Here is a 12,964-nt window from a genome sequence, read left to right as displayed (position 1 = left end):
CAAGTTAAATGAATACACAGAAAGGTTATATAAAAAGTTGAAATCATAACATGCAACTTCCTTCTAACCAGAAATGTTCTGGTAGAACTCTGCACACAGTGCCAGAAAATTCCAGCACAGTATCACCCTCCTGATCAACTTGAATTTATACTCTGATAACACAAACGTAGTGCAAGTGAAATCCAAGTTTTAAGATACTGATTCCACAAACCAAATTCAGAATTCTGACTTGTTCATGACACACAGCGGCCGTAACAGAGAAGCACCAGCTCTTTTAACAGAAAGTACAGCTACTATGGGTGTTCTATCAGCAACTGAGAGTGCCACTCCATACCATGTGAATTATTCCTTGTCCCAAACACAAGCACCAAAATGCACTGGCAGTAGGCAAACCCTCAGGATACACTTGGTTCCCCAAGCAGCTCTGCACAGGAAACGTACAAACAAAATCCTTTCAAATAATATAGTCCAATAAATAGGACCCACACTTAACTCGGGGTCAGACTATTGATAAAGATCACAATGACAGCCCTAAATATCAGCAGTTTGATTGTATGACATTAAAATCTGGACAGTGAGGGAGCCAAGCTGTATATTTTAACTGAAGCACATAACAGTTTTCAATCATGATTGATTACATTAACTAGCTTCTCCAAGCACCATGTATTCCTTCTAGATAAAAAAGGATGAAAAAAATAAAGCACAACCAGCGTATACATCAACTTAGCAAACCCTTTACTCAAGGGCTTCTGTTGCAGAGACAGTGGAACAAACAGACCACCCCAAAAGGCAAAAACTCTCAGAATTCACGGCAACAAAACATGGGTATCTCAGTTGTCACAAGCTATTTGACAGCTGAAGGCAAGCACAGTAGAAGCACATACTGCCAAGGTTGTATCTGAAGATGAATGAGTAAAAAGAGTCTGAATTTAAACTGTGAATCACTTGTTTGTGTCTGTTTTTATGACTTTTCCTGCAATGAACTTTCAGGCTTTTACAAGTAGATCTGGTGTCACGTTTTCTACTCTTAAATAACCATAATAGATTTATAAAGTTATACCCATACTTACTTGACAGGAGACATAAGCAAGGCAAGAGATTGCATGAAATGAAAGACACCTGATGGGTTATCCAAGACTTTGATCTGAAATTAAATGCAATAATCTAGGTAAATCTAAATAAGTAAAAGAGAGAATAAAGTTGTTTTATCAGAGAAACTAAAATCCTGAGTTTCAAATTTTTTCACTAATTTTTTTTGTTCGCACTAAAAAGTATCCATAAAAGACAGTACCCACACCCTAGCAAACATATTGAGATGGTAAAATATTGGGAGTTTAAAAAAAAAAAATAATAAATTAGATAATTAAATTAGAGAAATTAAAGCAGGAAAAAAACGCACTCCACACACAGCACAGGGTCAGGATGCTGCCACTTTAGGTTAATGGTTGGATTTGATGGTCTCAAGGGTCTTTTTCAACTTAAATGATTCTGTGGTTCTGTTCTATCCTTTTATTTCATTATTTGCCTTCCCCCGGTTGGTGTAATGGCAATCCTTTTCCTACAGCTAGATTTGAAACATCTTCCCCTCTTGGAGGAGTAAAAATATTCTTTGCAAGAACACCCTGGTGCCTTTGGATATCTGCTCTCCCTTCGACCTATGCAAAGTAGAAACCCTTTCCCTTGCCCATGAAATTGGCTAATTAATGAACTTTCCATGGAAACAGGCCACACTTCAACACGCAGGATATAAAAATGGTTGGGTTAAGATGAGTAAATATATCCCTTGACTAAAACCTCTCCCTGGTACCACGATTCCACACACCTGGAAACACGGTGTCAGTCAGGAGGGACTGACGAGGCACAAGACATTCTCCTACCCACTCCACCCCCACTCCCACTTTCTGACAATAAAAAACTAAACATTCACACCTGAACAAACGGACAAGCCCACTCACTGATCCCAGATGGACACCGAAGGATGTGGTTGAAGATGAAAAGATGGTCACCTGGACAGCCAATTCTTTGCAACACAGACACCTAAAGCAAAGTATATTGGAAACATGTAAACAATAGTCTTGCTGACTAGCATAATACCGTTCTTTCATTTCTCCTCCCATGTTTTCTAGCAAATCTCAATTTTCAGAGCAAGTTATAGGAGAACAATACTTAAAAGTCAGCTTGCGTGACTTATGAGCCAAAAGCTGTTTTCTTTGGCGTAGAAAAATTAATTACCTTACAATTGCATTACAAAGCAATTTATTTAGATATCAGCAAGAAGTTTTTCAAAAACGAGAAGTCTGCACAGCTTTGCTTTCAAAGCAAGTGAAAACATAATGAATATTGAGTGTTAAGTCCACTTTGAGCATTGTTGGCTGCTCAGGTGCCGGTCCTCATTAATGCTGCTGACCTCCATTGACTTCAATAGACAAGGGCATTCATTCTAAAGAGTCACTAGCAGATTCTATTCCTCAAGCAGAACAAATTAAAAAAATAACCAACACTGCATATGGGACAGCAACAGGAACAGTAACGCTTTCAGAAATCAGTCCCGAATTCATCCCATATGTCGGATGAAACCCACATATCCATGCTTACTCCCTCCTCACCAGTCTCTGCAGCCACAGGAGAAGGTCACTCTTAAACTGAGGATCTTCAATAACTCTGCGAGTGAAACTGAAAAGGACGCTGATACATTCCTTCAGCTGGCCCACGTCTGAAGAAAGATTTTCTGACTGCTTTGAAACTGTAAATTAAAAACAGAATTAAGGAGCTTTGACGAGCAGTTCTCAGAGTGACAACATAAGTAGTGGTTTCGGGGCTACATAGAAAGATTGCTCTCTGCTTCTACACATATTGAGATATTTCAACACAGTTGCTTGCTAAATGGGACAAAGAACACTTCTTTATTTAATCTTATAATTAAGCACTGGGTCCTAATTACAAGAACAACAAACTATGGTTACTCTCATAAAAAGTTTATGTTGAAGGAAGACCTTTTAAGAACCATCATTTACTATCCATACAAACTATGTGGAAGTTGGGGGGTAAAAGGAGGAGGACCAGAAAGAACAAATATCCAGAGTGGGGGGAACACTTCAGCTAAAATATTATATTGGCCCAAATCCAAATAAGTAATACACTTAGCATGAAAACGAAAAAAAGATTTCTAAGTTTTAAAGCTGTGAGATTTCAAACGGCCTTATGAGAGGAAGTGAAACAGGAAAAATATCCCACTGGTTATAGAATTGTGCATAACCAATTTGGAAAAGGAACTGTAGTATACATTGCCTTGACAACAATGGGTTGCAGTCCAGGTGTCCCTTCCCACCCAGAGTTGCTCTACAGTAATCAGTGACACTCCTGTGTAACCTCATCTGGGTGTTCCTGCTCCAGCAGGGGGACTGGACTAGATGGTCTTTCGAGGTCCCTTTCAATCCCTAACATTCTGTGGTTCTGTGACACTATGAGGCTTAGACAGAAGAAGGTACCCCTGCATTCAGCTTCCACTCTGGGTGAACAATTTAAGAGAGTTGGAGACTTTCCCTGCAAGAAAAAAGTTTCACTGATCCCCACATCAGACCGTCAGGTTTTAGTACCAGAAGACAAATACTCCAGTATACAAATTCCACCACAAGCCTCCAAAACTGCAGGTAAACAGGGTGCTGGGCACCCTAAACATCCTGGTGAGCAGTCTAGACCAGCAACACACCTTGTTCTTGCTGCTGAAGAGCCACCGATCTCAGCAGGGACGAGCTGCTGAGCAACCTGTAGACATACGACTCCACCTGCAACCGGGACAGCACCGAAGTGTACGAGTGCAGCGCCAGTGTCTGATGGACGTGCTCCGCTTTGGCTTCAAACAGCTTTTTGAGTTCCCCTAACACACTTTCATTGAGCTCCACTGTCTGGTAGCGATGGTGACCTGTCACTTTGCACTGATCGGCACAGACACCCTGAAAAGAAAGCAATTATCTTATTTAAGTGGTTTGTCATTTTGCTGGGTCAAGCATGCTTACAGAAATTAACCTTGACATAACCATCCCATCAACAGATTTCAAAGTTTTCATAAAAGGGGTCCCTTTGCAGGTAGAAAAGACAAACATGACAGAACATCTTCCATACTTCTTAAAACTGCTGATTACTGAAGAATCATATCCCTGACTTCTGAAAAAAATTACTCTGTAAAACCTCAGTAACTCAGATGTAGAAATAGATATGACTGACTTGTTTGTATCACCGATAGATGTAACAAAATCAGATCTCTCTACTCCCAGCCAGTGCAACTGCTTCTCAGTTTATAGACTTGATAAATATTTGGGTCTGCTATTTTAAAGCTAAGACATGTCCCGAAACAATACAAATATTTTTCTAAACTCCCAGAACTGAGTATTTTTAACAATTCTCCATTGTACATTTAAAATTTTCAGAAATGAACTGCACTCTAACTTTCTCCCAAAATGGAATTAAAAGCTGACGTCAGTCTTTGTCTGTCCTATCTCTAATTCTTCAGCACAAGAAAAGCACAATACATAACATTCCTGTTAATTCTTTTATGCAACCAGAAAACATGCTTCAGAGCCAGCACTTTGGAAGCTTAGCTTTAAAGTAGCCCTGTGTTTCCTAAATGAGTAGTGTAAGCATTCTAAATTGGTATAAAGGTAACAACTATTCCGGACATAGAATAAATACATAGTGAATTGGAATGGAAAAAAACAAGCAGCAAACTTAGCCAACTGTATGATACCCAGTGGGGATAAGAAAGCGAAAACAAAATCACTTTCAGTGTAGAAAGCGATCAACACAAAAATGAGAGCCCAGTGAGGTTCAGTGTTATTCCCAGGTAAAAAGGAAAAGATTCAAATCCGTTCAGTGGATGTCTCTAGCATCTCAACTCCAAGGAACTCTGCAGGAGAGGCACTGCGCTTACAGAAACAACAGGAAAAGCCACCACATACACTGATATTATACTGATCACCCCTGGACAGTTTTGATGATGTGTTGGGTATAAACAAATCAGAGCACCAGTACAATTCCATTCACTCCCACTGTAACGTCCAGCTCCAAAAATCAGTTACACATAATGATTTTGAGGCAAAATTTTTGTGATGTGTGAACCAAAGAGCTCCCCAGTCACTTCTGGTTTGCAGACATAAATGCTGCAGAGTACCATGACCACCCTGGAAGCAGCTAAAACCACAGAGCTACAAAATGTCCGGAGTCCAAAATGTATGGACCTTGCACTCCCCTATGCTTTGAGCAGCAGGGTCACCCACGAGCGTGACTCTAGCTCCTCTGCAGCTGCCAGCTGTGACAGCAGGAATGATGTCACCAAAAACTGTCACTACGGGCAGCAGGCCAGATGGGACATCACCCCATCATCATTCTGAAGTCCTACTCCACCGCACATCACCTGCAACTACCTGAAGTGAAGCGGCACAAACTTCACCAACCCTACAGGCAGAACCGGCTGTACGCAGCTCATTCTTAATTCCACCAGATCACTAACAGAGATCCCGCTACCCTACACTCGTCAGAGTTCAAAACTCAAACAACAAAATGTCTTAAATCCCAATGGAATGATAGCCAGAAGTACCAGGGGTCAGTGGAGAGACAGAAAGCAAAGGCAAGCATCTTTTTTAGGAAAAAAAAAAGAAAAAAACAACATATTAAATACAGTAAACTCAACAGCAAGTAAAATTAATGTGTGGAATGACATCCAAATAGTTTGGGTTCAAAATTAGACTCTGCAACAGCACCTGCACAGTTTTCTGTTCTTCTTTAAATGTCCACAATCTTCCCTTAAAGTTTTGACAGTCGGCTGTCATAGCCTGCAGCTCTGCCTCAGCCTGCAACAGCTGCTTCCTGCAGCGCAGGTAGTTGAGGAGCAGTTCGTAAAATTCATGCCTGTCCTGATGAGCAACGCTCGCGAATTCTTCTGCGTAGGAGTCAACATTCTCCAACCACGAACACGGCTCAAAAATTTTCAGCTGCTCTCTGGTAAATGGCACCAGTTCTGGTTCGGTTGGGAGCTCTGGATAAAGCCTTTCATTGTGCAACAGCGGTTTAACTGCTATTACGGTTGGTCTCTCACGGGACAATTCAGCCGACAAGTCTGGATAAACTGGTTTCAAACGAGAACGCTGAATACATGTTTTGGATTTCTCTAAAGAGAGCTGTGAGATACTAAAAGGAAGCTTCTCGGAAGAATGGACAAGAGGATTTTTAACATCTTGTACATTTTCAGTTCCTTTGTCCCGTACAAAGCCCACCACTGTCTGGGAGCCAGCAGCACTGGAATGAAATGTGCTACTCAGCAAATCTGAGTTTCCTGATCCGCTTGCAACCACCTCCACAGGGCTGTGAGGTTCGTCCAACTTACTTCTTGCACTCTTCTCAACATCTTTCCCACATTCCTCATGGGAAGGATCAGCTTTGAGCTCTTCTGTATCTGTGGTGGGCTCTAGAGTTACTGTCAAAGACCCTTGATTTGCTGAAGATAAACCACTCTGGGGGACGTCGCACACAGCGTTTATAGTTTTTCCATCCTCTACTTCATCACTGAGACAAATTTCTGTAAATTCTCCAGGATGCTCCACCTGTGCTTTACTGGCTTGAGAAGACACTTCTGGCACGGGAGGGAGGAAGACATCATCAGACTCCTGTATCCGGGACTCCTCCCTACTTTTTTTCTTTTTTTCCTAGGGAAAAAAAAAAAAATTAATAACAGAATGTCACTACCAAATGAGTCTCTCCCTCTCACATCCCAAATCCCACCGCCAACAAAACTAGTATTTGTCAACACCACGACTCCAAAAACCACTCTTAACAAAGGACAGGGAACTGCTGGAGAGAGTCCAGCGCAGCCACCAAGATGCTGAAGGGAGTGGAGCATCTCCCGTGTGAGGAAAGGCTGAGGGAGCTGGGGCTCTGGAGCTGGACAAGAGGAGACTGAGGGGGGACTCATTCCTGGGGATCAATATGGAAAGGGGGAGTGTCAGGAGGATGGAGCCAGGCTCTTCTCGGTGACAACCAGTGACAGGACAAGGGGTGATGGGTTCAAACTGGAACACAGGAGGTTCCACTTAAATTTGAGAAGCAACTTGTTCCTGGTGAGGGTGGCAGAGCCTGGCCCAGGCTGCCCAGGGGGGTTGTGGAGTCTCCTTCTGTGCAGACATTCCAACCCGCCTGGACACCTTCCTGTGTAACCTCATCTGGGTGTTCCTGCTCCATGGGGGGATTGCACTGCATGAGCTTTCCAGGGCACTTCAACCCCTGATATTCTGGGATTCTGTGTAATTTTCATAATATTTAAGGCAAAAACTAAGGTATCAAATAGATCCTTGTTCTTTAGCTGCCCTTTAAAGATGGTCTATCAGTGTATATTTTCTTAGTTCTTGAACAACGTTTCAACATTTCTACGTAAAAAGCTATAAATAGTACAGGAGAGAATGTTTCATTAGTGTATTAAATAATCAAAATAACAGAACCATGACTTCTAGAAAGAGTCAAAGGATTCCACCATATTACCAAAAACCAAAAAATGTTACCTTGTGATTTGTCTTAACTTACACAGAAATACTTTAGTGAATGGAATAATTAAAAAAAAAAAGTCAGAGCAGAAGAGTCTGGAATGCACCCCATAATTACATTTTAAAACCATCACAACATCTTTACAATTACTGAAATAGCTATTTTCATCAGGCATTACACACTAGACACGTAGAAAAACTTAGTGGTGACATCAAAGTAGTAAGCCAATTGCCCATTTTTAAACTGAGATCAGTTTGGGGGTAAAGAGCTCCCATAAACCTCATCTAAGATGTAAATTTGCCTCCCTCCCAAGGCACAGTGTGGGAAACCAACAAAGATTTTGTCAGTTTGTAAATCATTTGCCAATTTATAAAACAAAAAATTGGCCATGTGTTTTGCCAATTTGTAGACTGTGTATACCTACCAGTTTACTAGGAGCAGAACGGAGAAGAGTTATGTTACAGTGCTCCAGTTTTGGATGACTCAAATTAATATAATAAAGAACACATCTGAAATTAGCAAAAGCCCTCAATATTCATCCAGGACTGGGGAAATGATGATAGTTTTGGAAACATGCTGACAGTATCACACACACCTTCACTAAGCAGCTGACATGACCTGGCCTTTTGAGAAGGCATATATGAAAACAGCTCAAATCAAGGCCCTAGCTAACCTTGATCTCAAGCCTAATTTTACTTCAAATATGTTCACAGCTCCTTTACAAAATGGCAACGCTCTGGCTTTGCTTTCTGACGGTGTTTTCCAGCATATTAAAACTTGTAATCACAAAGCAGCTCTCACACACTCCAAGCCTAACTAAAGCTACGGGTGACAGGTTAAAAATAGATCAGCACAATTTTTTAAACTAGGACTTGTTGTTATAATAAACATCTCATGACAATTAACTCCAAGTCAGTAATTTCCACAGGACACTATACCACTAGATCATTTTTTTTAACTGTGCACTGATCCTCGTACTTTACAAACACATGCTGGCCCTTTCCCCTCTACAGTCTCAAAGTTCCCTCTTGCAGCTCTTGTACGGAAGAAAATACCTTTATCTTTAGGCAGCATTCTGTGTTTTTCCCAAACGCCACTGTTAGATAAAATATTTGGGTTTAAAATTTATGAAGCGCCTTTCAGTTCTCAGTTTCTGAGGAAAAAAACAGGGATTTCATCTGAGAAAGGATGAGAGAAATGAGGTTCTGAATTAATATGAGGTTTGGCCTTTAAGTCAAAGATGACACCTGCTCCTTAGCCTTGTCCCATGCCTAACCACTCTTCAGGGACATCAGTAAACAACAGCTCAACCTCTAACGACACTTGCTATATTTTCAGGAAACACCTCTGCAATAACTGAGTGCAACCCACCGAGATGCACACAAACATACACCCTCATCTTCGCCAGTTCCATGTTAACTGGTTTTGCCACCTTGCTGTGTTTGAATCACTCTGGTGTTATGGGTGCTGGACAAGCTCAGCTTTGGGGCTCCTATTTTCAGAAAGCCCTGGGATCCATTCCTCTATTTGGCAGCTTCACGGCTGAGCCAGCCCTCCTCCCAGCTCCCCAGAATTTCAGCTTTTCAAAGGATTATCATAAATAAACCATAAATCACAGCGGTTCCCGAGGCACAGGAATTGTAAAGTCCTCAGTGTGACTGGACCACAAACTGCACCCTCAAACACTCCTGCCTATTAACAGAGCTGAGCATAGTAACAGCAACACAAATACCAGGAACAGGTCATGTGTAACACTGAAGGATTCTGGATTCTCACACGTGACATTGCCAGCGAATTGTTTCACGGTGAATTACACCTGGAATGGATGGCCAAAGACAGGAGCTGTTGGAGTCACCATACACATGTTGTTAAAGAGCTACCAGTGTCATCTGTGAGTCATCACCGATCTCTTAAGCAGCAGCCCTAGAATCTGACTGCCCTGCGCATGCCATGGGGCTGAATCAAAACAAAAACAGTGACACACTCTTCTGGGATCGCTTTTCCCTGCAGTCTTTACTTGCCTTGAGTTTTGACATTTGGATCTAACTCTTATTTTACAGAACAATGGTCAATTAATTCATCAATTTCTTTTCAGAGGGCTTTGAAAGCCACAACTTCAACCTGAGAGCTGCGTGACAGGAGAGGACATTTGGATCCCTGGCGTTGACTATCTCTTGCTTGTCTCTTGCTTATCTTCTTGCATGCTTGCTTAACTTTACTCCTAATTTCTCCCCCTCTTTTTTTTCTGTTGCTCTAGCTTTAGGTGTGAAAATGAAACAGATTTACTCTGTCTTTAGGCATAAAAATAAAATAAGGATGTTTGGCAGCCTCTGACCTCATTTGTGTCTTAATCTCACTCTTGGAATCATTTTTGAACCTTCCTGAGTCTGAAATTGGACTGGGACCCCACAGCCTTGCAGTTTACAACATGAAAAAGGTTAAGCAATTAAGGGAAACATTTCCTTTTTGACTGAACTGCGAGGCGAGATATTTCAGCTCAAATCATTTGCACAAGCTACTGAAATTCCGCATAGCACAGCTGCAAGGAAAACCAAGCCCTCATAAAGCTGTAGGTACTAACATAATGAGCAAGGAACGCACTCACAAGAGGATTAAAACCCAGGAACAGTGATATTAACAACTAAAACACCAGCTACTGAATAAGAAACAGCATTGCTTGCTATACACAGTGTCATGTTTTCATCATTTCAAAGACAAACCTATACATGTGAGGTGGAATCACAGAATCACAGAAAGTCAGGGATTGGAAGGGCCCTGGAAAGCTCATCCAGTCCAATCCCCCCATGGAGCAGGAACACCCAGATGAGGTTACACAGGAAGGTGTCCAGGCGGGTTGGAATGTCTGCACAGAAGGAGACTCCACAACCTCCCTGGGCAGCCTGGGCCAGGCTCTGCCACCCTCACCAGGAACGAGTTTCTTCTCATCTTTCAGTGGAACCTCCTGTGTTCCAGTTTGCACCCATTGCCCCTTGTCCTGTCACTGGTTGTCACCCAGAAGAGCCTGGCTCCATCCTCCTGACACTCACCCTTTAGATATCTGTAAACATGAATGAGTCCCCCCTCAGTCTCCTCTTGTCCAGCTCCAGAGCCCCAGCTCCCTCAGCCTTTCCTCACACGGGAGATGCTCCACTCCCTTCAGCATCTTGGTGGCTGCGCTGGACTCTCTCCAGCAGTTCCCTGTCCTGCTGGAACTGAGGGGCCACAACTGGACACAAGATTCCAGGTGTGGTCTCCCCAGGGCAGAGCAGAGGGGCAGGAGAACCTCTCGGACCTACTGACCACCCCCTTCTAACCCACCCCAGGTACCGTTGGCTTCCTGGCCACAAGGGCCCAGTGGAAAAGGACTGCCATCCCACACTATAACAAAACACTTCTAAACGTCTACAAGCTCTCCGGGCTCCCCAGGGGCAGCTCCAGCCGCCTCGCTGCGCAGCACTATTCGGGAAGGCCAATTACAGCAATAAAAGTCTTGTTTACACCCTTTGACCCGTTCCCTGGCAGCCAGTTACTCTAAACCTCGTTACAGCGCTTCACAAAAGCACACCCTCCTCACCCCATCCTGAAACACAACGGACAGAAACATCGCCCAGAGCAACCATAAACAAACAAAAACTAAGGAGCGGCCCCAAATCGCTTCACCCAAGTCCCGCGGGGTGTCACACGCACCCCACCCGCACCGGATCCCCCTCAGTGCCGCTGACAGACCCGAGAGCTCTCCCCCGCCCCGGGAAGGCGGAACGACACCCTGAGGCGCTCCCCCCGGCCCGGCTCCCCCTACCTTGGGTCTGGACTTGTCGCGGGCCCGGCGGGGTCCCCTCACGGCCTCGGCCATTCCCGCTGCTGCGGGCCCGGCCCGGCGGGGCGGTGGCAGAACGGGCGGGACCGCCCCCCGCGCCATCGCGGCCAATCAGCAGCGCGGCCGGTACGGGAGGGACGGAGGGACAAACCTAGTCGCGGCGTGTCCGCTTGTTTGTTGCGGGAAGGATTTAATGGAGCCAGTTGAGAGAAGGGAACGGAGCTGGTGAGGGGCTGGAACACAAGTGTGATGGGAGCGGCTGAGGGACCTGGGGGGTTCAGCTGGAGAACAGGAGCTGAGGGGACACAGGGACACAAAGAAACGGCCTCAAGTTGCGCCAGGGGAGGTTGAGGTTGGATCTTGGGAACAATTTCTTCCCCAAAGGGCTGTGGAGCATTGGAACAGGCTGCCCAGGGCAGTGCTGGAGTCACCATCCCTGGAGGGGTTGGAAATACACAGAGATGAGGTTCTCAGGGACATGGGGCAGTGCCAGGGGTGGGTTAATGGTCAGACTCAACGATCTTGAGGGTCTTTTCCAACCAAAATGATTCTATGATTCTAGATGTTTCTATGATAATCTGATATCCTCCAAGCCTTGCACCAACCTGCTGTTTTCAGTAAATGATCTTCCAAGCAACATTCTGAACAATGTAAACTGCTATCAGCCCTGTATAGCGAGCACATTTATGTATGCAAGAAATAACACTATTCTTGCCCATGTGCATGAAAAATCCTTAAAAAATAATCAAGGATATCATACTTCAGAAGAGGTCCTACACCAACCATTTGAGGTCATCACCTGGTGAGTCAACAACAGGGTGAGTGCAGGTCAGTTCAACTACTCGACTGTCACAGCTGCATTAGCTGGACACCAACACATTAGCAAGACCGGCCTTGGGTACACTGAGCCACCAGTGCTAAAGGCCAGTGCTAAAGGACATGAGGTTCTTAGGGACATGGGTTAGTGACAGAGTATCAATAGAGCTGTTTCATGTGATAAATTATGTGTTGGCTTGCAGGAACAAAAAGGGAGAGCTGCATGTGACTCTGTCTGAAGGCAAGGTGTCCATATCCATATTCCTCTTCTTATTCCGTCTTATTTAAGCACTTGTCTTATTAAGGCATTTGTTGTCTCTCCCTGGAGGGCACCCAGTGTCCCTAACAGCAGGAACTTCTATAGGGATGTGAGAGGAGGCCAGATCCTCCTATAGATGTTTGGGAGGAGGCCAAGAGTCTCCTGCACCTTGGAAAACAACCAGGCAAGGGAAGGAACTGAAGACAAAAAGCCACTTCAGCACTCATGGGCACACAGTCTTGCTTCCTAGTAGCTCCATGTCTGGATGCTCCTCTTCCAAGACAGAGTGCGCTTGGCTTTAGGTCTGTTCAAACAGTTGGTGTGTTCAGAACCAGCACCCTTATTTTGGGGCAACTTATGTGCATTTTGTGAATGTGTGAGCCAAGTTTCAGCGTCACTGGGGACCTCTGCGTGCAGAAAAGCCTGACGCCATCGATTGTGCTCAGTCAGCTGAAAAATACCAATAAAGAAACCGAGCGGTGTATTGCAGAGTAGATAACTCTTGCAGGGGAGACAGCCCTATGAGACAGCCCTGTGGTCTG

The 12,964-nt window shown here is 44.1% G+C and overlaps 1 protein-coding gene across 2 annotated transcripts in view; it reads right to left on the bottom strand.

Annotated features, from left to right (window-relative positions):
* Positions 1-11,439, bottom strand: part of EPG5 (ectopic P-granules 5 autophagy tethering factor) — a 62,426-nt gene extending 50,987 nt beyond the window's left edge. For both annotated transcript variants that reach the window (XM_021284886.2, XM_021284888.2), the window contains exons 1-6: positions 11,330-11,439; positions 5,757-6,698; positions 3,710-3,953; positions 2,607-2,743; positions 1,930-2,037; positions 1,071-1,144 (exon numbers count right to left, since the gene is read on the bottom strand). In XM_021284886.2, the coding sequence (XP_021140561.2) occupies positions 1,071-1,144; positions 1,930-2,037; positions 2,607-2,743; positions 3,710-3,953; positions 5,757-6,698; positions 11,330-11,383 (1,559 nt within the window). In that variant the 5' untranslated portion in view covers positions 11,384-11,439. The remainder of the gene's footprint in view (positions 1-1,070; positions 1,145-1,929; positions 2,038-2,606; positions 2,744-3,709; positions 3,954-5,756; positions 6,699-11,329) is intronic.
* Positions 11,440-12,964: the final 1,525 nt, after the last annotated feature.

The sequence above is a fragment of the Columba livia genome, chromosome Z, assembly GCF_036013475.1.
Source record: "Columba livia isolate bColLiv1 breed racing homer chromosome Z, bColLiv1.pat.W.v2, whole genome shotgun sequence".
NCBI classification, from domain to species: Eukaryota; Metazoa; Chordata; class Aves; order Columbiformes; family Columbidae; genus Columba; species Columba livia.
This window is presented reverse-complemented; position numbering and strand designations above follow the sequence as displayed.